At 42.8% G+C, this 26,809-nt stretch overlaps 1 protein-coding gene across 1 annotated transcript in view; it reads left to right on the top strand.

The window, feature by feature from the left end:
• Positions 1-26,809, top strand: part of PLEKHA2 (pleckstrin homology domain containing A2) — a 61,967-nt gene that overhangs the window by 15,222 nt on the left and 19,936 nt on the right. Inside the window, exons 4-7 of the mRNA XM_066593377.1 lie at positions 8,241-8,289; positions 10,702-10,799; positions 24,214-24,345; positions 24,576-24,728. Of these exons, the coding sequence (XP_066449474.1) occupies positions 8,241-8,289; positions 10,702-10,799; positions 24,214-24,345; positions 24,576-24,728 (432 nt within the window). The remainder of the gene's footprint in view (positions 1-8,240; positions 8,290-10,701; positions 10,800-24,213; positions 24,346-24,575; positions 24,729-26,809) is intronic.

Here is a 26,809-nt window from a genome sequence, read left to right on the forward strand (position 1 = left end):
ATGTCTGGAGAATGTTACAAGTTATGTTGTCACGTGAGTATGCAAGATGCATATGTGAGTGCAAGAGAAGAGTAGGGAGGATTCCATTGCTTCAACGGTTGAGTGTGGAAGGAGAGTGCTGGCCACATGGGGGTATCTTCAACCCTCATGTGGTGAAGAATGGAAGAGAAAGAAAAGTACCCTGATGACTTAATCCCAGGGCCCATATCCTAGGAGAGAGAGAGAGAGAAAGAGTGTGCAGCACAGTGTTCAGACAACTACCTACAAGTGAGTGTCAGTCGAGTGTTGTGTCCTCCTCCGGTGTGTGTGTGTCCAGGAGTGGAGTCATACAGATAACTTAGACTGTAGGCCCGCTGTCATCCTGTGTCCTGGAGTGTATGTGCCTAGCAGCGCAGTCATACAGATAACTTAGACTGTTGGCCCGCTGTCATCCTCTGTTGTTCCTCTCTGACCTCTGTAATTTGTTCTTCCTGCACTGGTGTGAGAATTTGTTTAACCTGCAAGTAAAGTCCAGTCATTGACCATTCCCAGTGACTGAAGTTGTCAAGTTACTCATGTGTGGACTTTCTTACGTCCTACGGAGTAAGGAACGGTGGCGTCACTTGTGACATATTTCTACAAGCCCACTACATCACCTATTCAGGTAACCGCTGTCGCAGCATTGCCTGGGAGAGGCTTGGCGGCACCTTGGCCGAACTTACGTGCGTCCCTCAGGGGAGGAGTTGGTAGTGCCACTGTGACATCCCTAACAACTACCCTCGCCATCTCTTCAGTGGTGTGCCTTGTGTCTCGGTCATTGCACCAGAGATTACCGAGTACTGGGATCTCCACCAATCCCGAAAACTGGGGTCCTGAAGGAACCCCCATGAATGGAGCAGTGGTCACAAATGCGAGTTGCTGTTTCATTTATTCATTTCAATGGGAACACCGGAGATTGGCCAGTGCTGGGACTCTCATCCTGAGAATAAGGTCCCAAAGATTGCTGCATGAATGGAGCATTGACCACACATGCGCGCTGCCATTCCTTTCATTTCAGTGGCATCATCAGAGATTGCCAAATCCTTGAACTCGACTATCACCCGAGTTCCTAATGAAGTGAATGTAGTGGCAGTGTGCATAAGCGACAACTGTTCCTTTCATGCAGGGACCTTTGGGACACCCGTTTTTGGGATCAGTAGTGGTCCCAGCGGTTGGACCCCTACTAAATAGAAAACCTTCTATGACATGAGGCCAATAAAGGAACGTGGGTCCATTCACACCTAAGTTCCTACATTTACAAATACCACAAAACTGTGGGTGGTTCAACATCCCTCCAGATGTCTTCCGTCCACTTCTGGAATAGATGCCATGACAAGTTGCTGCACTTTGCTGGGGTCCTACATGATATTAGTTCCTATCCCGTGAGTTTTGGCATGTCCGTGTATTATACTTATAATACTATACTGTCTTTTTTTGAGCACTGTATGGTGCTCTAATATAAGCACTGTACGGGAACTTTCTTACTGCGACACCCACCGCATAGTATTATTGATTGTGTTTTTTTATAGTAGGACAATTTGTATTACACAAGAACCCATCAGGTTCCGTAAGTGTTGTCAACCAATACGAGTTATCAGCATGGTAGAAATACACCACCTCCAGAATGGGTCATCACAGCAACCACTAATTTCCTATTTAATAGGAAAGCTGACAGAATTGATGCAGTGAACACAAATATGTGATGTGGTTTTAATTACCTTTGAGTATGCAATCTAAAACCAGGTTTCTTCATCAGACAGTTTCATTCTGATGATTTCATTACTAAAGACAACTTCTCTTCACATCAACTTGTGCTTCCAGCTGCCAACCCGTCTGTAATTTCCCCTTCATGTCCAAACTGCGGGAACCAGGGGCGTAACTATAGAGGATGCAGGGGATGTGGTTGCACCCGGGCCCAGGAGCCTTAGGGGGCCCATAAGACCTCTCTTCTCCATATAGGAAGCCCAGTACTATGAATAAAGCATTACAGTTGGGGGGGGGGGCTAGGTTTTGGATTGGGGCCCAGGAGCTTCAAGTTACGCCTCTGCACGGAACCACTGGTCTACTCTTGCCTAATAAGCCATCTCTCCGATAATTCTCTTCCTGACCCCTTACAGCCTGGTTTTTGCTCTCTACAGAAACCGCTCTTAGTCAAGTGTCAAACGATCTCCTGGAGGCTAAATTGAATGGCGACCGTTCTCTACTGATGCTCCTGGTTCTCCTTGCAGTGTTGGATATCGTAGATCACCAAATTCTCCTCAATATCCTCTGTGCTCTCTCCTGGTTCTCCTTCTACCTATCTGACCGCTCGTTCTGTGTATCATTTGCCAACTCTACTATCTCCTCTTCGGGAGTTCCAAAGGGTTCGGGCTTTGTCCCCCTCTTTTTCCGTATTGGGGTTTCAATAGCATCTTTACCCTGACGATATCCAATTAATGTATATACTTCTTCCCGTGACATCACATTTTCGCTACTGCAAAACGCCAGTGATTGTCTGTCCGCTGTCTCTAACACAGTGTCGTCTCTCTATCTAAAACTGAACCTCTCAAAAATGGAACTTCTTGTGTTTCCACCATCTACTAACCGACCTAAACTTGATATCACCATCTCAGACTGGGGTATCATTATAACTCCTCACCATATGCCCGCTATCTTAGGGTCATATAATAATAACAATAATCTTTATTCGTATAGTGCCAACTTATTCCGCAGCACTTTCAAAGCATGGAGGAACACAAACTACAAAAATGACAGAGATTACAAAAATTACATGTGGTATTCAATTATTTGGAAACAAAGGGGATGAGGGTGATAAGAGAAGGTACAGGGGCAGGCGGTAAAGCAAGGGGGAATACAACAATGCGACAATAACGTGATATACAGTTTTGTGAGACACAAATAGAATGGGGGTAGTACAGGAGGTTTGGGGCAGAAAGCCATAGGGAGGGGCAAGGGGCATATTGTGGGGGTGGAAGACTAGGTTTGGTATGCTTCTATGAAGAAGAGCATCTTTAAGGAGCATCTGAAGTTCCGAGCATTGGGGATGATTGTCTGGATGTTTTGGGGTAGAGCGTTCCAGAGGATCGGTGCTGCTCTAGAGAAATCCTTGAGGTCAGCATGTCAGGTTCGTATTTGATTCCAATTTTTCCTTCACTCCCCATATTCAGTCACTTGCTCGCTCATGTCACCTGCACTTCAATAACATCTCCCGGTACGCTTATTGTTCAAAATCGTTCAGATTTCCGCACTCCCACAGGAATTTGAATGATAATTGTCCCATGTAAACTCATGCAGAAAACTGAATGACGTACCACTCAGTGTAAACAGCAGGCATTCACTTTCCAACAACTGTCTGTTTACTGTGAATGGAGGCAAATATCACTGGGTCGAGTGTCGGGCATCGTTTGCCCAACAGTTTTTCCCATGTAAAAGGACCATCAATTCCTATAGAATCTTTACTTTCCGCTCCCGCCTTTGGAAGCCTCACCCTCATGCACCCCATTGTACCTCTTATCTATTTGTAGACAAACACAGCTTTATTTTGTTTTTGCATTTGACTATAATTAAAGATAGTCAAATATTTTATATTGGCTATAACCGGCAACCCCATTGAAATGAATGGAGCAATGGTGACCAAAACTCCATCCATTCAGAAATGGTACAAACTCCATTATCCCAATCAACAGCGGTCAGCCCAACAATCCTCTAGTTATCCCCTATCCACAAGTTAATTTCATGGGACAGCCCCTTCAAATGGCAAATTCAGCTCTGCTACATTTTTCCGGTATACTTGGGACATCCAATGTGGCTGATTATTGAAAATGTCATATTATAGGAAGTAGTGGAATACTGTATATACAACCATAGCTTAGGAAATGTTCTGCGCTTTTGCCTTGCCACTGACCACCAGCGATTAGCCCCTTCACTATTTAGACATTGTACGGCAGTAATTTTACACTAATTGGCAGTATTCTATGGTGGCATTGTTTGGTCACTGAATGGCAATATTGTGTAAGAAATATATGGTTCTATTGTAGTAGTATTGAAATACTATATGGTGGTAATATTTAGGCATTGTATGGCAGCATTATTTGGTATTGTGTGGCAAATATATAGCAGTTTTAGGCATTGTACGGTAGTATTATTATAATTACTCTATAGTGGTAATATTTAGGCATTGCATAGCAGTATTATTTGGCATTGAAGAGCAGTACGTTTTGGGAAATATATGGCAGTATTATTTAGATAATGTATGGCAGTAATATTTAGGCATGGCATGGTGGCATTATTTCGGCATATAATGGCAGTATTTATAGGAAATATATGGCAGTGATATGTAGGCACTATATGACAGCGTTATTTAGATACTAGAGATGAGCGAGCGTACTCGCTAAGGCAAATTACTCGAGCGAGTATTGCCTTTTGCGAGTACCTGCCCGCTCGTCTCAAAAGATTCGGGTGCCAGCGGGGGGCGGGAGGGGCGGGGGAGAGCGGGGAGGAACGGGGGATGATCTCTCTGTCTCCCCTCCGCTCCCCCCTGCTCACTCCCGCAACTCACCTCTGCCGGCACTCTAATCTTTTGAGACGAGCGGGCAGGTACTCGCAAAAGGCAATACTCGCTCGACTAATTTGCCTTAGTGAGTATGCTCGCTCATCTCTAATAGATACTTGTTAAGAAAATTGTAGACCAATGTATCAGTTATTTGTTCTTTTATTGGATTGTAGACTAGAAAGATATAGCATGATGCCAGTATAAGTAGTAAAGGGGTTAAACGAAACCTTTTCTATACCATTACGCGGTAGACAGACAAGATAAGACAGTCTCCCAGACCCCCTTGCATTCCTTTTCACTGAATTCATAACGGTTTCATTGTATGTTATAGTTACACCTTAAAAGATGTAACTTATGTTAATCATTTTAGTTGTACCCTATCATGTATTATTATTAATCTTGGAGGTATGTTCTTTTCCTGTGATGTCATTTATGGTATATAAACCACATACACCTTTGAATATATTAGATATCATCTAATACCGCACAGGCTGGTGTGATTTGTATTTCTCCTGAGTCCCAGACTTCTACACGAAATCTGGGAGTGTCTTCTCTTTGATAAACATATAAATTCTCCGTACAATGGAGTTACTATTTAAGCACTGTATAGCTATATTATTTAGATACACTATGGTCGTATTATTTAGGTATTGTATAGTAGTATTATTTAGATATTCTATGGTGCTAATATGTAGGAACTGTATAGCAGTATTATTTATATACTTTCTGGTGGGAATATTTAGGCCTTGTATAGCAGTATTAGTTATATACTCTATGGTGGCCTTATTTAGGCATTGTCTGGCAGTATTTGGACCCTGAATGGCAGCATTGTGTGGGCATTATACAAAAGTATTATTTGGCATGGTATGGTGAAATTATTTAGATGCTGTATGGTGGTATTATTTTGGCATTGAATGGCGGTTTTGTGTGAGCATTATATGAGAATATTATTTGGCGTTGTATGGCAGTATTTAGGTATAAAGATTTGGTAATGAAGTGCCTCTGTATCTGTGTTTTATGGATACGTTGACATGTGGATATAATGGTGAGGCTGAGGGGCTTCTGTCCTTGTTGCCCATCACTGCTAATCACTGCTCCCTCGCTTTGTCATATGATATTTCTCTGAGTTGGCCGAGTATGAATAAAGGGTTTTCAGTCCTTGAGAGCTGACTACATAGCTGGAGGGTGAAACAGCAGCGAGTCACATCCATGTGCTGGACATACACTAGCCTTCTACATCAGCAAAAGAAAATCATCTGCGCTTTGAGGAAAAAGGGGAAGCGGACAGGAGGAAGTGAGAGTTTATGAGCAAGCACGTCTATATTGGGCAATCAGGCTGAGGCATGTCTCTACTTGTATTACTTCACTAGTGAGATAATGATATTATACTTTGTCAGTACTAACAACCGTATTGCAGGGATTGTCTCCCCATGACAGCAAGCACATGGACATCATAGAGGGGTCTTCTGCTCGGGCCCCTCCTCTATGAGCCAGAGCAGACAGCTAGTAGGAAAGATCAGAATTCAAATGTATCTATTAATTACATGGTTGGCCATTCATATTAATGGCCATATATAAGGGCTCATTCACATCAGTGTCGGCATTATTTCATCTGGGGAAATGCTGGGGGTATAACGCACGCTGAACAGACCCCATAAAGTCATAGGGATGCATTCAATGCCATCTGGTTCCTTCATAGTATGGATCCCTTTTAACCTGGAATCCCTGTTGATCAGCTATTTGCCGGGTCAGTGTTTTCCTGCGCCAAGCTGATTTCTGCAGGAAGCAGACAGCTCTGCTCCTACTGCAGTGGTCAAGCTTGGTATTACACGCAAAGCTCCCATTCACTTTAATGCCTGCAATACCAAACCTGGCCACTGCAGTGGGAACAAATCTGTCTGCTTCTTGCAGAAATCAGTTCAGTGATTAAGTGCGTTTGCCCAGAGAACAAATGGAGGTCCCAGGCAGACTGATCTACTACTGATGGCCTATTCTGTAGATAGCTCACCATTGGATTACAACTGAACAACCCTTTTAAAGGAGATTAATTACATATTTAGTTTAGGTATTCAGTAGAAGTCCAGAGTTTTTATTATAATTCTTGCATTTCTATTATACTTTGAGGCATGTTTGCTTAGACCAGAATTTCATATATCGGTCTAAGGAAGATTTGCACTGGCGTACATGCAAAAAATGTACTAATAGGGCTCTCGATACATTTGTCACAACTGGCAGCACCTCAATAGCGTAGGATTTAGCCATTATTTATGCCAATTTCTGGCATAAAATATAGTAAGGAAGATAAGAGCCCAGTGGTATCCATAATTCTTACATGGAAGTAGTTTGGACAACCAGGACTCTTGCTAGAGCTGCCGACCCACCAAACTAAGTAAGCGAGGGAGAAGGGTCTTGGTAAGAGAGGTGACCAAAAACCCAATTGTCTTTCTGGCTGAGCTCTAAAGATTCTGTGTGCAGATGGGAGAAACTTCCAGAAGGTCAACCATCACTGCAGCCTCTACCTATCTAGGAATTATGGCGGAGTACCCAAAAAGAAGCTTCTACTCAATAAGCGACACATAAAAGCCTGCCTGAAGTTTTTCAAAAAGCACGTAAAGGACCTCAGACTGTGAACAAGATTCTCTGATCTGATGAAACAAAGAGTGAGCTTTTTTGGCCTCAATTCTAAGCATTATGTCTGGAGAAAACCAGGCGCCGCTCATTACTTGCCCAATACCAGCCCTACAGTGAAGCCTGGTGGTGGCAGCATCACGCTGTGGGGGTGTCTTTAATCGGCTTGGACAGGGAGACCGGTCAGAGAACATATAAAAGTTGAAATGAGCCAAGTACAGAGATATTCTTGATGAAGACTTGACCAAGGGCACAAGGGACCTCCGACTGGGCAGAAGGTTTACCTTCCAACAAGACAAAGACCCTAAGCACACAGCCGAGACAACACAGGAGGGGATTAGGGACAGCTTGTGAATGTCCTTGAGTGGCCCGGCCAGAGCTCTGACTTGAACCCAATCAAACATCTCTAGAGAGACCTGAAAATGGTCATCCACTGATGGTCCCATCCAACCTGATAGAGCTTGGGAAGATCTGTAGAGAAAATGGCAGAAAATTCCCAAATCTAGGTGTGCAAACCTTGTGGCATCATATGCAAGAAGACCGGCGGCTGTAATCGCTGTCAAAGGTAATTCAACGAAGTATTGAGTACAGGGTGGGAATACTTATGTCAATGCAAAATGTTATTCACTTGCAAAGATTTCTAACATTCTGTTTTCACTTTGTCATTATGGGGTGCTGAGTGCGGAATTATGGGAAAAAAATTTGAAATGTAAAAAAATGTGAAAGGGTCTCGGGACTATCTGGACCCACTGTATATGGTGATTCATGGACTGCCTATGGATATGTAAAATGAAACTCAGTGAGGGGCTTTGACATGTATGAGGACCCCGGTAGAGAACATGTATGACGTCACCGGGCATTATATCATCATGGAGGTGCGGCCGCGTAGTGACTCACGATCTGGGGGTGTTAGGAGGCGCAGAGTTTGCTCGGTCTCTTTAAATACTTTTATCACATACTCATATATTACTTTTTATTACCGCATGTTATCATTATTGGGCACCCAATATAAATAACCCAGTCTGGTTATCTTCTTTGTCAGGTCAGCATAGCTGCTGCGAAACAGAAATCGAAGCTGATGAATTGCTTTGGTAAGGAAAACTCCCATTTATGTATATATTATTAACCCATTGCTTCCTGAGGCACCCTACAGCTGTCCTTGTCATTCTTACTGTACTTCCTATATATACTCGTGTACTTTAGAGATATGGCGTCAGCGAGGTACCACGGGCGGCACACTCTGCCCTTAAAACATAACACACGTAACCGAAATTCCCTCAACCCCATGACTTTGAATCATGACTGTTGATCCCCACAAAACACGTGAAGGATGACTTATCATGAGAGGCACAAGTAAAGTAATTGTTTTTGCTGTGCACTTTTGCTTTTACACTAGTGCAATATGAGACAAATTTCTCAGACATCATGTGAGTTTGATAAGTTTGTCACATTTTGCGCTGTGAAAGGAAAGAAGAGTACAGTAAAAAAAATTTAAATTCCAGCTATGCATCTCATGATAAATGGGGCCAAAATAGCAGCTCGGACTGCAGTAGGCCTGCCCAGAAATAGTTTTGCAGGCCCGCTTCACGCGGGTGTATTTGCATGCAATACGCAGAGAATAGAACCCATTGATTTGAATGGGTTAATTCAAATTTCTGTACATGGACAACCACACTGCAGCAATAAGAATGCTGTCCTTGTAGGAGATCCATTCACAATGCCCCTATAAGAGTACTAGCGATAATGTTCACCAGCCACTTACCCCAGGAAACTCCCTTTTGACGTGCACATTTGCATAACGTCGACACCTTGGTTGCTTGGCCACTGTGAATTTTTCTTTATGGGTCTGATTTGCCCACTGGAAAAATCACTAATGCAAGAGTGGCACAACTGGAAAACACGTGACCATGGAGAATGTCCTTAAACAAAAAAATCACTAGGTGCCAGGTCAGGTGATGTAGGGAACGTGAGGAACCACTTTAAAGCTGTTATCATGAAGAAACCCCTGAATAAGGGCCACGTGATGAACAGGAGCATTGTCTTGATGGAAGACCATGGGCAGCCTTTTCCGGCCATTTGGTTCGTTCTTACATTCAGCATTCTTTGAACTGTCACACAAGCTTACATTTTCCACGCCCATTATACCTTCATCATATATCTCAATCAACTGCCAATGAATGTTGATGGGTGTCCTCCATGATTCTAACTCCAGCCACTGCCTCGTGGGTTCTGTGCTCTATCTATCTATCTATCTATCTATCTATCTATCTATCTATCTATCTATCTATCTATCTATCTATCTATCTATCTATCTCATATCTATCTATCTCATATCTATCTATCTATCTATCTCATATCTATCTATCTATCTATCTATCTATCTAATATCTATCTCTCTATCTATCTATCTATCTATCTAATATCTATCTATCTATCTAATATCTATCTATCTATCTATCTATCTCATATCTATCTATCTATCTATCTATCTATCTATCTATCTATCTATCTCATATCTATCTATCTAATATCTATCTCTCTATCTATCTATCTCATATCTATCTATGTCTCTCTCTCTCTCTCTCTATTTCTCTCTCTATCTATCATCTATCTATCTATCTCATATCCATCTCATACCTATCTATCTTTCTATCTATCTATGTATTTCTTATCTATCTCATCTCTCTCTCCATATCTATCTATCTAATATCCATCTCATATCTATCTATCTATCTATCTATAATCTATATCTATCTATCTAATATCTATCTATCTCATATATCTATCTATCTATCTATCTATCTATCTATCTATCATCTATCTCATATCTATCTATGTCTCTCTCTCTCTATCTAATATCTATCTATCTACAATCTATATCTATCTATCTAATATCTATCTATCTCATATCTCTATCTATCATCTATCTCATATCTATCTATCTCATATCTATCTATGTATCTCTCTCTCTCTATTTATCTCATATCTATCTATCTCATATCTATCTATATCTCTCTATCTATCTATCTCATATCTATCTATTTATTTCATATCTATCTCATATCTATCTATCTATCTCATATCTATCTATATCTCTCTCTCTCATATCTATCCATTTATTTAATATCTATCTGTCTATCTATTTCATATCTATCTCATATCTATCTATATTTCTATCTCTATCTATCTCATATCTATTTATTTCATATCTATCTCATATCTATCTGTCTAGCTATCTCATATCTATCTCTCTCTATCTCTCTCTATCTATCTCATATCTATCCATTTATTTCATATCTATCTTATATCTATCTATCCCTCTATCTCATATCTATCTCATATCTATTTCAAATCTATCTCTCTATCGCATATCTATCTCTCTATCTCATATCTATCTATCCATCTATCTATCTATCTATTTTATATCTATCTATCTATCTGTCTGATCTATCATTATGCGTGCATTATTTTTAACAGTGTTTCTTCATTTTCATTTCCACCAGTTATCAATGCCTTATCACAACGATATTTTCTCCAAGCCAGTGACCAAAAGGATCTTCAGGGATGGGTTGATGCCTTAAATGCAGCAAGCAAAATCACCGTAAGTAACAGCTTCTTCACACTACAAATGTATGTATGTATTCTATGAGTAGTGGGGTCTGGACTTGAGAACAAAACCAACTTCATCCATGTATGGCAGCCATTATAGTGTAACTCATAGGGTTTCTCCAGAATGTCGCATTGGGGATTTAGTTATATTTGGGATTCTCTCCATCCATACTTCTTAGTTCTTTCCTCCCTTCAACTCTTCTGAGCAAAATTGTCCCTTCCAAAGATGTAGTTCTTCTCATATTCTTCACTGTTTTAAGACATCTGATTGTCTTTCAAAGGAATATCAGTGTGAAAAACTCTTGTAAAACTTTGCTTGGTGTCTACTACATTGATAAGGATCTTGTGGGCGGCTTTATACTTCTGAGAGAACTATATTTCAACATTTCTACTGATTGGGACATTGATGTCTACTCATTTTTGGAAAAGTGACGCTATTGTGATTATTGCCCTATCAGTTGGTATTTCTGAAGATGACTTTATTAGGTGTATCTCAGATTATCCACGATACAGATCTCTGAAACGCTTTGCTGAACTGCATTCCAAGATATAATTAAAGCAAGATGCATCAAGATAAGCCAAATGTCTTTTAGGATAATGATCTCTACATCTGTAGCTCTCGTTATTTTAGCGCATCTGCATTTTCATTATTTGTGTATTGCCGTTCTTTAATATTAAGAACCCCTAGTCATTCGCCTTTGGCTTACTCCTTTATGTCTGTAGAATGTATCATGGGATGATTCCTGCACTGTATGCAGACATGTCCGGAAATTAAGAACTAAAGCTGGCCATAGAGGCACTCAAGAAACTTGGGCTTTCGAGATTTCATGGATTTTATAACACTTTCTAAGAAACTAAGAGGCATGGTTACTACGTCTTAGGTGTTTTTCTGCTTTGGACAATACCTTGTTGGGTCCCTTAATCATAAACTGATTACGAGGAGTCTTGCTGCTTCGATCTCATATATTCAGTTGTAATCTGCAGGACAATCCTTCACTATGCTTGCAATTTCCCAGCTGCACGTCCACAGGGGAAATGAAGCATTACACATTACAAATTTATTGCGCCCACTATGTAATACATGGACGTGGCAGGCCCTCCAGAGTATTAGATACTCTTTAAAGCCATTCTAAGGGTCATTGAATTCATAGAATGGCCGAGCGCTGCCTGTGATTGGCTGAGTGCTCAGCCAATCAGACGCAGCCCTTTCAGCAGGCGGGGATTTTAAATTTCCGTCTGCTGAAAGAACTTTATTACAGTGATGAGACCCAAGCAGCTAGACGAACCTGAGCCCTGGTAGCGGCGGACAGGTAAGTATATATATTTTTTTATTTTTTACACAAGCCAGGGATGATTTTCAGGGAAGGGCTTATATTTAAAGCCCTTCCCTGAAAATCACTGCAGGGGTGTCGGCAGTCTATTGCTGCTGCCGGCGGCCCCATTGAAAGCAATGGGAGAGACTCGCGACTCGAGTATAAGCCAAGGGGGGCTTTTTCAGCAAAAAATGTGCTGAAAAGTTGGCTTATACTCGAGTATATACGGTATATTGTATCCAAGTTCATTTCAGTTGAAGCGCATGGTATTCAGATGTTTAAATTGATTAATCACCTCCAACTGCTCCACTGATTTTGGAGACACCATACATTCGGGTCAATTCAGCACTCAGTAACTATATGCCACTTTGGGCCCCCACAACCCTCTAAAGACATATATAACCCATCCCAAACCTGTTGTGCCAGATGTGAACAGGAAGAATTATCTCTGTTCCTCCTTTTTCATAATCTTTTTGCCCTGCCTAAAATCTCTATAAACCGAAGCAAGAACCATTGGAACGGGTAATCCCTCTCTGGGGAAGTCTATTGTCACCTTTTATAATATCCAGTTGGCCATTAAAGGGTCATTCTTGTTTTATGAAATGTATGATATGTTGGGGAGATATATGGCCCATAGTCAGAGAGAAGCAAGAAGAGGAGCCAAAGTTCACAACATGCAATAGAACCCTGCAAGCTCTTCATCATAGTCATAGGTGGGGGTCTCTTTGACCCCTACTAATCACAACCTCTGATTTGTCTCTGTCTGGCAGAGCCATGCGCTGCTCATAACTACAGCAGAGCGGAACTTAATTTCTAAGCCTCTTTGTTTATTGCCAGTAGAGGAAGTGCTAAAGAGATTGTCCAGAATTAGAAAACTATGGCTGTTTAGAGAAACAGCACCACTCCTGTCCACAGGTTGAATGTGGAATTGCAGCTCAACAACATTCACTTTAATGGAGTTTAAAGGAAATCTATCATTCTAATCTAGGGGGAACATTAAATTAACACTTTGCAATTGAATTGCTGTTTTTACAACAATTTTGTACAAGACTGTAACAAATGCGCAATTATGGCCTTAGCTATTGCGACCCGTATGGTCACATAGGGTGATGGCCACCAGTTTATAGGGGAGCACCAGGTGGATATAGGCTTGGGGCAATCACTTTCCTTAGGTCCACTTGGCTAGATGATCTTCCTCTGTGCCGCAGCATCTTGTGAAGCTACATGAATCATCCTTCTCCCGGCTCTATTTCCTTTCCTCTGATGTCTGAGGCACTGCTGTCAGTCATTTGGCTCCCCTGTTTGGTTCTGGTACTCTATTGAGGTAGGTTCTGCTGCTGTATTTATGCTGTGAGCTTAGTTCTTGGCTTTATTAATGTTATGTGCTTTGTTCTAGTATTGTGCTGAGGTTGGTTCTGTTGCTTCACTTTATATTGTGAGCTTGGTTCTGGCACTGTATTTATTCACTGAGCCGTTCTGGTGTGGGTATGCTGCTACCGTGCATTTTCTGCACCAAAACTACATATATTTCATTATGTTTCTTTTGATTGGGGGCACAAAAAAATTCTGCACAGGGTACCATCTAGCCTAAGGCCGGTACTGGTGATGACCCATACACACACGTGATTATGTTAGTGAGGACAGTCCTGAATGTGACAAGAACACTGTCATGATGTGATGAGGAAAATGGAAGCATGGGAGGCTGGTTCTCTAAGTACAGTTGTAGAAAGGTTCACATTTCAGAATTATGAAGGTGGACTCCCCTTGTAAAGTATGCAGCATTGACGTTTAACGAGAACACAGGATTACTACGTGTCAAATATTGCCATAAACAGGTGATGATACGGTGGAGGAAAGTATTAGTCTGAGGAGGACAACTGCACAGGAGAAACCTCTCATCCTGGCTTCTGGCAGGGTAAAGTAAAGGCCACACATAGGCTGAAAGCCGTAGACGAAGGCCAACTTGACTATGGTGTAGGGAAAGGTTAGTGGGAGAGGAGTGAATGAGATGGGTGGCGTTAGGGTGGGAGCAAATGTAGTTCCCAGGGCTCATCGCCCGTTAGTGCAATGTGGCAGCAGTGATGAGTGCTGCCCTCCCTATTTAACTAAGGTCTAGATCCTTTCTGTCACGGCACGGATGGTTACGGTTCCTTCTTTCTTGGTAACTGTGACTGTCGTAGTTTTATGCTCTTGCAGTTGTTTGTGGGTCTTGGAATTTCTGGTTGGTCTGGTTGGGCTCTTGCTGGACGGTGTCCCTGAAGTGGATGTAAATAATCACCATCTACAGACGATCATGGTGCCCCCAAACCTTGTGTGAGACCAGAGGCGTAGTTAAAGGCTAAGGGCTAAGGATAAGCTCAGCATGGGGGTCCCTTCAAGACTTTCCTCTGCATTATTGCGTCTCTTTAGAAGCCCATCAATCCAACTTTAGCAGCCTGGGACATTGCTAGAATCTTAAAAGATTAGGCAGAAGCTAAATGTAGGGAGCCCCAATACAACATCTGTAACATGGCCCCCATCCATGTGCCGCTTATAACACGGTGCTTTCTTATATGAGAGAGGGGCCCCCTAAGGCTCTAGGGCCCGGTAGTGACTGCGGCCTCTGCATCCCTATAGCTATGCCCCTGTATGAGATGGTTAGGGATAAATTAAATCTTTTATGGAGCAGAATGGCACCAGGACCCTTGTAGGACGCCTTCCATCTCATTGTTACACGGGAGTGTACGGTGGTTTGTGCGAATACCCTGAGGGGTGTTTTTGCAATGCATTATGCAGTAGTTTTGCATGTATATTTTGCTAATAAAATGGCTGCTGTGGTCAATGTAATCCAAGTCACGGGGTCTACCATCATTCCTTTGGGGAATATATCGTTTGGCTGACTGTTGGAGATGTATTGGCCAAAGTCAGAATTGGACAAGATTACAGGACTTCAAAGTTATACAAACGTGGGACATCACTTTGGGCAAAATTTTCACTGAGCACAGGAACAAGAAATCAGTGGACTGGTTGGCTATTTACCTGTCACTTTCTCTTCACTGTAGGGCACTGTGGTTACTTTGCCTTCATGGGGGTGCATGTAACTTGCATTGCTATGAGGAATCAGTGTCTGTAGCCATTCTGAAAACCCTGTAGCTGACAGTGTCGTAAAGTCTCCTGTGGCATGCACTGCTGTGGGACACTAAGACCCCATTTCCACTGAAAGATGATCGCTCAAAAATTGCTCAAACGACAGTTTGAGTGACAGTTTTGAGTGATCATCTTTGCATAGTCTATAGTGGCTAAGTAGCTACTAAAGAGCTATGCAGGCAGAGCGGGACACTGCCGCTATCAGTCGGCAAACAATACAGCTGTTTTGCATAAGCAAACAGCTGCATTGTTCTCCACGCTTACAGCTCGTGTCCCGCTGTGAACTACTAGCGGGACACGAGCTAAAAGAATCTTATCAGCGCTGCCGACTGTGATAACAGTCTGCAATGCTGATAAGAGTTTTCTAGAATTGAGCGAGGAACAAATCGTGCGCAAAAAATGGACGATGTCTGTGCATTTGGACGCAATGGTTATCGCTCAAAAGATGGCTTTGAGCGAATTTTGAGCGAGAATCGTTGTGTCTAAATAGGCCTTAAGGCTTCGGCTTCTATGGCAGTGATGTGGGGGTCTGTACTATGCGGTATACTGTATTTGGTTCTGTTAAGAAGACAAGCCTGTAGCTCCCTCGAGTTCCAATGCAGGCTCTCTAACAGGCTGCCATTTACCATGTGCCATTTATTATATTGGTGTATTCCAGTGTTGCAAAGGAGCCATCTACTACCTCTGTGCATGGTTGGCCTTAGCTATGTGCAGCTTGTGCAGTCGCACAGGACACTGGCAACCAGGTTGTATGGGGGCATCAGGTAGATGTAGGCTGGGGGCCAGGGGTGTAACTATAGGGGATGCAGGGAATGCTGTTGCACCCGGGCCCAGGAGCCTTAGAGAGCACATAAGGCCTCTCTTCTACATATAGGGAGGCCAGTACTATGAATAAAGCATTATAGTTGGGGGCCAATCTTTGCATTGGGGCCCAGGAGCTTCAAGTTACACTTCTGCTGGGCGCTATCAATCCCCCTAGGTTCGCCTCTTCAGATGATCTACTTCCTTTATACAACAGCATCTTGTGGAGCTATATGAATCATTATACTGGCTTAGTTTCCTTCCCCCTGATGTTCCAAGGAGCCGCTGTCAGCCCATCCGCACCGCTGCAGCACAATAACTTAGTTCTATTACTACGGTATATTTGTTAGTGGCTTGGTTCTGGTGTTTTGTCTATGTACTGAGGTTGGTTTGTGCTGTATTTTTATTATAAGTTTGGTTCTGGTGCTGTATTTATAGTATGAGCTTGGTTCTGGTATTGTAATAATAATAATAGTCTTTATTTGTATAGTGCCAACTTATTCCGCAGTGCTTTTAGAACACAGGGGCGCACAGATGTTACAACTGTTACACGTAGTAATCAAATTAATAGGAAAGAACAGTTACATATAGTGTTTAGGTTTTTAGGGAACAATAGGGGTGGGGGGCCTGCACCAACAACCTTACATGCAACAAGGAGGAGGAGATGCAGGAGGTACAGGGGTAAGAGATGGACATGGTAGGCAGAGTGTGTGGTGTCGGAGGTAGACAGTAGTCCAGGCGTGGAGTGAGAGGGGCAGGGGGCATGTTGTAGGGGGCAAGTTGGGGATTTGTAATGCTTCTTTGAAGAGGTGCGTTTTTAAGGCGCGTTTGAAGTTCCATGCATCGGGGATTGTCCAGATGTTTGGGGGAAGAGCGTTCCAGAGGATGGGTGCTGCTCTGGTGAAGTCCTGGAGGCATGCATGTGAGGTTCGTGTTAGAGGGACGTTTAGTCTGAACATGTTGGCTGATTCGACTGTGCGGGCTGGGTGGTGTACGGACAGGAGGGAAGCACTGTACGCTGGCGCAGCGCCATGGAGAGGGTGAGGGTGATGAGTTTGAATTGAGTTCTCTAATGGATGGGCAGCCAATGCAGTGACTGACATAGTGCAGGGGCATCGGAGAAACGACTGGATAGTAAGATGAGCCTGGCTACCGCATTTAGTGTGGATTGCAGAGGGGAGAGTCTGGTGCGGGGGAGGCTGTTGAGTAGCGAGTTGCAGTAGTCAAGTCGGGAGTGGATGAGGGCGAAAACGAGTGTCTTTAGCGTGTCCGTGTTGGGAAATGGACAGATTTTTGCGATCTTCCTAAGGTGCAGGTAGCATGTCCGGGCCAGAGAATGGAGGTTAAAGCAGAGGTCAGAGCCTATTGTGACTGCAAACTGGATCTATTGTATCTATGTACAGAGGTTACTTCATGCTGTATTTATGTAGAGCTTGGTTCTAGTGCTGTATTCATGCTATGAGCTTGATTCTCTTGGTTTTGGTGCTGTATTTATGTACTGGGGTTGGTTCTGGTGCTGTATTTATGTACTGAGGTTGATTTGTGCTGCATGTATGTACTGAGCTTGGTTCTGCCGCTGTATTAATATTATGAGCTTGGTTCTGAGACAGTATGTATTTACTGAACTGTTCTGGTGCTGTATTTGTTATCAGCTTGGATCTGGTTTTGTTTCTATGTAAGTAGATTGGTTCTAATGCTGTATGTATATTATCAGCATTGTTCTGGTTCTGTATTTATGTTATCAGCTTGGTTTTGGTATTGCATCTAGGTAGTTAGTTGTTTTTTTCTGTATTTATGTTATAAACTTGGTTATGGTGCTGTATTCATGTTATAAGCTTGGCTCTGGTACGGTATTTATTCACTGAGCGGTTCTGGTGTGAGTATGCTGCTTTCTGAACAAGCAGAATACAGATAGGCTGCCTATCAGTGAAATATATATAGCGTTTTTTTCTTATGACTGAGGGATGCCAAAAACATTCCGCACATGGTGCCATTTAACCTAAGGCCTACACTGTATAGATACATCTTGTAGTATACAGACTGCGGATGGCTGTTTTAGGGTAGGTCACTTAAAGTAGGAAAATTTCCGCAGTCATTCTGCAGAAATTTGCTGAGAAATCCACCCCAAATCGCATAGACTAAAAAAAAATGGTTTTGAATTCCGCACTTACGGATTTTGCAGGGGATCCGCAGGGTTTTGATTTTCCCATGGAACTCAGTAGAGAAAAGCAATAGCAACAGAATTTGACATTCTACAGATTTCCATGCAGTAAAATGTATTAAAATCTCATCCACGCGGCTTGTAGTGTAATCCGCTAGAGATTTTCGGCGCACAAATCTGCAAGGTAAATCCGTAGCATTTCCAGTATGTCTGCATGTGCCCTAACAGAGGTTGTGTAGCTCCAAACTGTTCTGGGGCACCGTGGCATATAAATGGGCATATAAAGTTCAGCACTACAGGAGGATTCTTAGGCCTACAAGCAGGGCTGCTACAGAATGGCGGTATGAACGCTACGCATTTTATGAGAGACTCCGTGCTGACAGATGAATGCTCTTCTCTCTTATTATACATTGCTTTATATGGATTATTAGAATCCTAATGAGCCTCCATTATCCTGGTATCAAGAAATCTGCATTGTGTTCTGGTGTAAGGAGTTTGGGAGCGGCGCTGGCATCTTAAGCTTCTTAAGGAGGCGGGTTGTCTTGTCTATGGCATGTATGTACTTGAGCGCTGCTTACAAGGCATGTATCTTAAGATCCATAAATCTTAGAAATACTTCACTACTGATATCACTATACGAGGCAATCAGCCATTAAATCAGTAATACCTCCTGGTACAAGGTGCCAGGGCAGCACCAAGAAGCCACTCTGCCTTGGCCAGGGTGTTTAGATAAAGGGCTAGGGCAGCAAATGACACAACGATGATATTACGACGGGGTTTTATGATGAAGAATCATTATAATTATCATTACATAAAGTGGCCCTCCAGTTCTGGGGAGTTATAGTACCTGTGCCATTCTTTTCCTGGATGAGCCACTTGTTATTGGGCTCAACTTCATTTGTTCAAAATGGCCGTACCACAATCCTGTCAGTATTCGCATGCTACTTCCTGATTGGCTAGTGCTGCTCATGCTGGCCAATCTAAGCAACATTTAGTGTCTTAGACTACTGATGTACCACTAGTGCTCAGTGTGCATCGGGTAGTCTTAGTATTTCCATGGCCACATTGGACTTATGAACAGGGACCCCAATAAATAGCGGAAAAACATGGCAACAGGTTACATAATTCCCCCTCCCGGTCCCGAGACAAATTTGTCCCGGAACTGGAGAGTCACTTTAATACGATGGCAAGATAGTTGCCAGTAGTATACAATCAGAATATGTTAAGGCTTAAAGCAGAGGAGCTTGTAAGGGCTCAGAACTTGTAGCTACATGAGTAGCTTTGGCCAATCAGAGAAAAGGTCTAACGCTAACAATGCACTGTGGAGATTAGGTAGTCTAAAGATAGTTTCGGCCATCTTGGATGTCCGAAAACAGGACCCAGAACAAGTGGGTTGGGGAGATGGCAGAGTAGAACTGTAGGTAATATATCCTCTTCACCTCCGGTCATGGGACAGAATTTTGGCCTAAAACCGGAGGGTCACTTTAAAGTCGCTTGAGATGGAATCATAAAGCTAGGAGTGCAACGAAAAATTGTGGAGCCCCATTCGGCCGAGAGGATCAAAAGTGAAAAATTAGGGTAGTTGACAGCTAGTAAACCCCCAGAGACATCTCTTGTAGGTCGGCCATCGTTATAGAAAAAATGTACATCTTCAAATATCGATCCATTATCTGGAATCAATTACAGCAGCTAATTACAGCAGCTAATTACTCTGTCCACTATTTATATTGTCGTGATAGTAAGAATGGAATTACTCATCACAGGAAATTATTTCTATTCATAATGACCCGTCAAACGCTCCGAAAAGAAACAAAAATTCAATTGCCATTTGATGTACCAAATTTTGACTGGTCCAGACACCTGGCAGTCAAGAAAAGTTTACAAGGGTAACAGTTTTGGAGATGGCGGTGGAGCTTAGGACGCTCCATTGAGCACCATTTCCTCTAACTACGCCCATAGCATGTCTACTAGACCCGCACCAGCTGCTGTTTTTGCTGTTCATGCTTTGCTTCAGTGATTGCCAAAAATAAGCTGTCAGACACCGGTAGCCAAATGTTATTTACTATGCTTTATTACCCCTGATCCGAATATAATGTATTATAACTACTGTATGTTAACATGATATAACCAATGAAGAATGTACTGCCTAAAATGAAAAAAAGAAATCCTAAATGTAAGTTCTTGAGTCATATTCCATGGCTGTTACAGCCTGATGATATGTCATATAATCATGCTGGATGGAGCTCTGGTCATTATAGCAGTAGGCTGTTTACTCCAGTTATAATTTTTGGGAGCTTCAAGGTTTATCTCCAGTCCACAGTACAGGTCACTGCACCCCCTGCAGTGAGGAGACTGAGTGAAGCGCTGGCCGCGCAAGTGCGCTGGCACTCCATTCACCTTCAGTGGGACTGTGGAGATAGTTGAGCGACAAGTACTTGGGTTTTTTCTCATTGAAATGAATGGAGCATCAACTGCGTACGCTTGGCTAACGCCAAGTGACCGCTACAGTGACAGGCAAAGGGGGACACGGGACCACTGTTCTTGAGATTGGTAGGGGCCTCAGCAGTGAGACCCCACCCATCAGCAAGTTATCCGCTATCCTGTGGCTTGCGGATAACTTGAAATCTTGGTACAACACCATTAAAGGGTAAAAATTATACACAATAAGGTTTTTTTAAGTTTGCGGCAATACAAATTGTAATGGCGAGAAGCAGCTCTGGGCAGAGCACGGGTGACAACATGCCAGGTCAGTGTGAAAGCGTGGTAGTTGGTCTGCTGGCTGTGTGGCATACAGGTAGTTACACAAGCGCTGTGTACGAGACAAGCAGATGATATGTGTTGATATTGTGGACCAGCAGGTAACCGGTGGCCTATCGGTGAGCTCCAGAGGTGTGCTGCCTGGAGAGGGTCAGGAGAAAGAGCGCTAAGCCAGAAAAGTGCTGAGCTGTGCAGAGTGTGCCAAATAGATGCTGTTGCCGCCGGTATAAGAGACGTTACCAAGACTTACCCAGTTGTAAGCAAAGTTTGTTAGAAGGTTGAAGAGTTGACAGACTTCCAACGGGGTATGGTGGTAGGATGCCATCTGAGCAAACAATTAGTATGAGATATCACAGCACTTTTGGACCTTTCGAAATCCAATGTTATAATGTTATTCTGAAATGGAAACCATCTGGTGTGTGTGGTGCAGCCACGTTCAGGGAGACCTCGTAAACGGGCAGAACGTGGACAACTTTGTACAAGTTGTTAAGGCATCATGCACATCCTCTCCCAAAACACTCACTCAAGAAGTTTCACAGGCCATTGGAACATCTGTTGGCACCAGAACCATCTGTAGGGAACTAGATGCGAAGGGTTACCATGGACGAGCAGGTGTACAGAGGGCTAACATCACAGCAGTGAATGCACAGAGGAGCCTGCGATGGCACTTGGAGAGTCGTCCTTGGATTGTAAATAAGTGGAAGCAAGTGTTGTGGACAGCTGAATCACGGTACACCATCTTCCAATCGGATGGCTGCACTTTGGTGTGGTGGTTGATTGGAAATCAGTTTCTACGTGACTGCATCATCACAACAGTGAAGTTTGGAGAAGTTTCTGTTATAGTATTGGGGGGAGTTTCTGCTAGTAAGGACTATTGGTTGTGGTGAAGTCCACCCTCGACGCCAATGGGTACAGAGACATTCTGGACAATGTGGCATTACCTACCCTGTGGCAATACTTTGGCACAGCTCCATGTCTCTACCAATATGACTAAGCACCATGCCATAGAGTACGCAATGTTCGAGGAGCAGAACATTTACGAACTTCATTTGCCAGCCCAAAGGCCTCTGCCCTGTGCCAGTCACTGCACTGACTGCCCATCAAATACAGAATTCAATTTAAACTCACTACCTTCATCCATAAAGCTCTCCACAGTGCATCGCCGCCCTACATTGCCTCCCTCATCTCAATCCATCACCCAGCCCGCGCCCTTCGCTCTGTTAATTAAATCAGACTGAGTGCACCTTTAATTCGAACCTCTCATTCCCGCCTCCAAGACTTCTCAAGAGCAGCACCTGTCCTCTGGAACGCACTCCCAAAGGCTATCCGGGCAATCCATGACTCACAAAACTTTAGGCGTGCTCTCAAAACATACCTCTTCAGGTAGGCATACCACATCCCCTAAACCAAAATCCTCTGGATACCGCATGATAACATGCTCCCTGACCTACTGACTGCAATCCCTGCTAGCCACCATCAACTGCCCCCCCCCCCGCAATCACACCGTTTTTGCCGTCACATGGCTTAATGTCTGACCATTGTCTATGTGTATAGCATCCCTCACTCTCCACCTCGCCATACCATGCACATCTCCAGCCCCTTTTACCTTCTGTATCCCCCCATTACTTGTAGTATGTAAGCTCGTTGGAGCAGGACCCTCACCCCTACTGTTTCCTTAAATTGATTACTACATCCCCCTGTCTATGTAAGCGCTGTGGAATATGTTGGCGCTATACAAATAAAGATTATTATTAGTTCTACATCCCATCTTCATATTTTGGAATGAACTACAACGCCGTATCTGTGCACACCCAACACGCCAATCATCCCCTGCAACACTATCTGAAGCTCTACTCAAGGATTTGGCGGCAAATCCCTCCACACATCTGTGGGAATTTAGTGGAAAGCATGCCTGGGAGGGTTACTGCAGTCATTGAGGCCAAAGGTGGCCCAACACTGTATTGAAAAAATGTGAATAAAATCAAATTTCATCACCTTCTATGTTTGTCCCTATACTTTTATCATCACTCACACTTGGTAAACACGTATGAGGCAGACTGCTAAGTAATGGGATAAAACGGGGAACTTCCGTGTATATAGAGAAGAATTCATCTGAATACATTGCAGGCAGACAAGCTGCAGGGCATATGGTCCTCTCGGCACTGCACGATAGAGCTAATTATACTGTGAGAAATGGGCCGCGGTCCAGGATTGAGTAACTGCTGTCTGGAATAGGAGGCTGGTCATGTGTGATTAACACATCTCTGTGTAAATGGAGCTGAAGAAGCACACCGGTGTGCCAAAGGCAAAGTCACTCATAGGTTCCCAACAATGTGATCACTGCTTTGTGTAGAGATTTTTCACCCTTGGGTCTTTTCTTGCCCTTTGTGCTGTAAACAATGCTCCATGTGAGTTCTGCAGAGGGAATTACCCAATGTGTGGTCTGGGCCATCAGATAAGATAAGGCCTATCCACTTGTAGGTCTACCTTGGTTCTCAATTTGTAGCCAGATTGGATAAAACTTGCAAAAAGATTTGCAAACCGGATACCAGACTGATTCAAACGGAGGCCCATTTAGACACAACAATTCTCGCTCAAAATTTGCTCAAAGCCGTCTTTTGAGTGATAACCGTTGCGTCTAAATATACGGATATCATGCAGTTTTCGTGCACGATTCGTTCCTCGCTCTATTCTATTTTTCTAGAATTGAGCAATGAACTCTTATCAGTGGTGCAGGCTGTTATCACAGTCGATAGCGCTGAAAAGATTCTTTCAGCTCATATCCCACTGGTAGTTCACAGCTGGACGCAAGCTGTAAGCATGAAGTACAATGCAGCTGTTTGCTTATGCAAAACAGCTGTAATGTTCGCCGAGCGATAGCGGCTGTGTCCCACTCCTCCTTCATAGCTCTTATATATATATATATACCCACCATCATATTTTATACCACTAAACAATACTAGGTAGTTTGAGTTTGCATCTGGAGTTCCTGCACTTGGGGGCACCCTAGGAAATGGAGGCCCTTGGTCATTGCCCAGTTTTCCTTCCCCTAAAACTGGCACTTTTCTTAGACCCAATGTCCGGATAATACCCATGTTTCTTATAACATAAGTATGAAGCCAAAAAGTTTTGAAGGGAAGTGACAATTGTTCTTAAGCTCGAAAATCTGGTAGTTGGAGTCTATGGCTCATTGTACGACTGATCTTTTGTTTCCCAGTTCACCTAATTATGACTGTGTTGTGCTTCAGGTACCCAGACCGGGATCGTCTCAGACACCTGAAATAGGATCTACTGGATCTGGACCACAGGAGAAGAAGGCACAAACTGCATACAAGACGGAGATAATTGGTGGGGTAGTTGTGCAGACGCCTATCAACCAGGTACATTTTATTGTCAGTAAGATTGTATCCTATTCCTTCCATGGCGCTCATGTTGTCTATGGTTGCGTTGAGTCCACCACGGCTGGAGCTGCTCTTTGTGGTGGCTCTCTGCTCATATAGAGGAGTCCCAAGGACCCTTGCTGCTCACAATCCCTGCCCGAGATATTGCATTACATCATACAGATGCCATGTTGTTCTGTTATTCATTTTACCCTTCTTTGTGTCCTCAGAATGGATGTGAGTGCCCAGAGATTACCCAGCATGAAGTGGCTCCTCACACAACCCTCCGGCGCAGTCTCAGCCTCATGCCCCAACTGGTTCCTAAATCGGCATCTTCCATTTGTGTTTTGAAGAGTGGATATTGTGTCAAGCAAGGAAATATGGTAAAGAGACCTCTCTCACCATCATCAGACACATGGCATGGACCACTCCACCACCAATACTATTTAGGGACTGTACTGCAGTATTATTTGGGCACTATACGGTATATGATTCCATTGTGATACTGGTATGTGTTCACTTCATAGTAGTATTATGTATGTACCATGTGGCAGTATTACTTGGGCACTATACGGTATATGGTTCCATTGTGACACTGGTATGTGTTCACTTCATAGTAGTATTATGTATGTACCATATAGTAGTAGTATTTAGGCACTAGATTGTGAAATTGTGCAAATTTGCCTTGTTAGTGTTTTGACCACTGGCCTTTATTATTGTACAACCTTCTTTCCCTCATATAAGACAATGGAGGCTGAAATAAAGATCCAAATTTCAACCTTCATCGCCATATATGCTGGAAAGAAAACTCCATAATAGCAAATTTTTACATATATGTTCCATGTATTGTACTTTGTGGTGGTATTATTTTAGCACTGTGTGGTAGTTTTATGCAATCATTGTATTATACTGCTCTTTAGCCCTATATGGCAGTATTACGTCAGGAATACAAGGGAAATTCTCCATGATACTACTATATATGGTGGTATTATTTTGACACTGTTTGGCAGTTTTATATGAGCAGCATCATCTCAGCACTACAATTTTTAGGTTCTCTATGATATTACTATCTAGCTCTTTGTGGTGGGATTACTTGGTACTGTATAAAAGTACAGTGTGATCCTGTTATTTAGCACTATACTGTGGTGTTATAGTGGCACTTTATTGCGGTATGATGTGGGCACTTTATTCTACTATCTGTGTTAGTTTGGTACCATATGGCAACTTTACGAGAGCTAAATATGTATATTGTGTGTGTATAGCATTGTTTTAGCCCTATGCCATGGGTATACCTTAATATTACTATTTATCTCTTTTTACGGTATCATTATCTTAGCACTGTATGGCGGTTTTGTGCAAGAGATTCCTTCTTACTTCTTTATGACAGCATTATTTGAGCAATACAATAGCGGTACTTTATGACATTGCTAGTTAGCTCTGTATGGTGGTATTATTTAGTTTCCATACGGCTGCTTTATGTGAGCACCATATAAGACAGCTAAGGTATGTCAGCATTATTTCACCACTATATGGGTGCATGCACTAATACACTCACTGCTACGGTGCGTATTAGCGCACGAACCTGGATTTTAGTGTTTTTTTTCCGACTATTCAAACTTCAAGCTATTGCACAAGCGCTATCTTTTCTCAGGTGTAGTATTAACGCGCAAGAATCCCGATAGTGAAAACGAATCCTTTGAAATCAATGGTTGCGTTTCGTCTCGTTATGCGTCCGTTATTTTCAGTTGCATACTGGAACAAAAACATGCCCATCTGTCTAAGCCCTATAACAATATAATCTGGGCATTAATATGGCGATTTAGCCCTATATGACGGTATTATTTGGGCACTAACATGACGATGTAGCTCTATATGACGGTATTATTTGGGCACTAACATGACGATTTAGCCCTATATGGCGGTATTATTTGGGCACTGTAGGGCGGTATGTGGCCAGGTAAGCTCTTGATGGCATGTCCTTTTCTTCTAGAGACACATTGTATTCCGGCGAACAGCAGTGAAAGTGAGCATGCTGGGGACAATGGTGACTTCTAAGCGCAGTACTTATACCTGTTGATTAATCAGCCCTGCAATGTCGTTAATATAAATTAATGAATGTTAAACAGTGGTTGTAATTTCAAAGGCCACATTCCTTTCCCAACCGGTTCTCCCCCTCTAGCGGTGTATTATTAGGTTGGGAACTATATAATGACATACTTGGAGAGAAAACAGACAGTTTTACAATAGACACTCGATCCTCTATGAATCGCCATGAAATCATAGGATTTATGGCAACTTTATTATTTCACATCGATGACATCGATCAACGGTTTCTCTGAACCTATATCAGGGCATCAAATATTCAGGGTATATTTATAAAAATATTGCACCATTTAGTACATGGGCCAATTTTCACCTTAATTTACGTGTACTTCAAAGCGCCGATCCCTGTTTTTTACAAGTT

Source organism: Eleutherodactylus coqui, chromosome 2, assembly GCF_035609145.1.
Source record: "Eleutherodactylus coqui strain aEleCoq1 chromosome 2, aEleCoq1.hap1, whole genome shotgun sequence".
Classification (NCBI taxonomy): domain Eukaryota; kingdom Metazoa; phylum Chordata; class Amphibia; order Anura; family Eleutherodactylidae; genus Eleutherodactylus; species Eleutherodactylus coqui.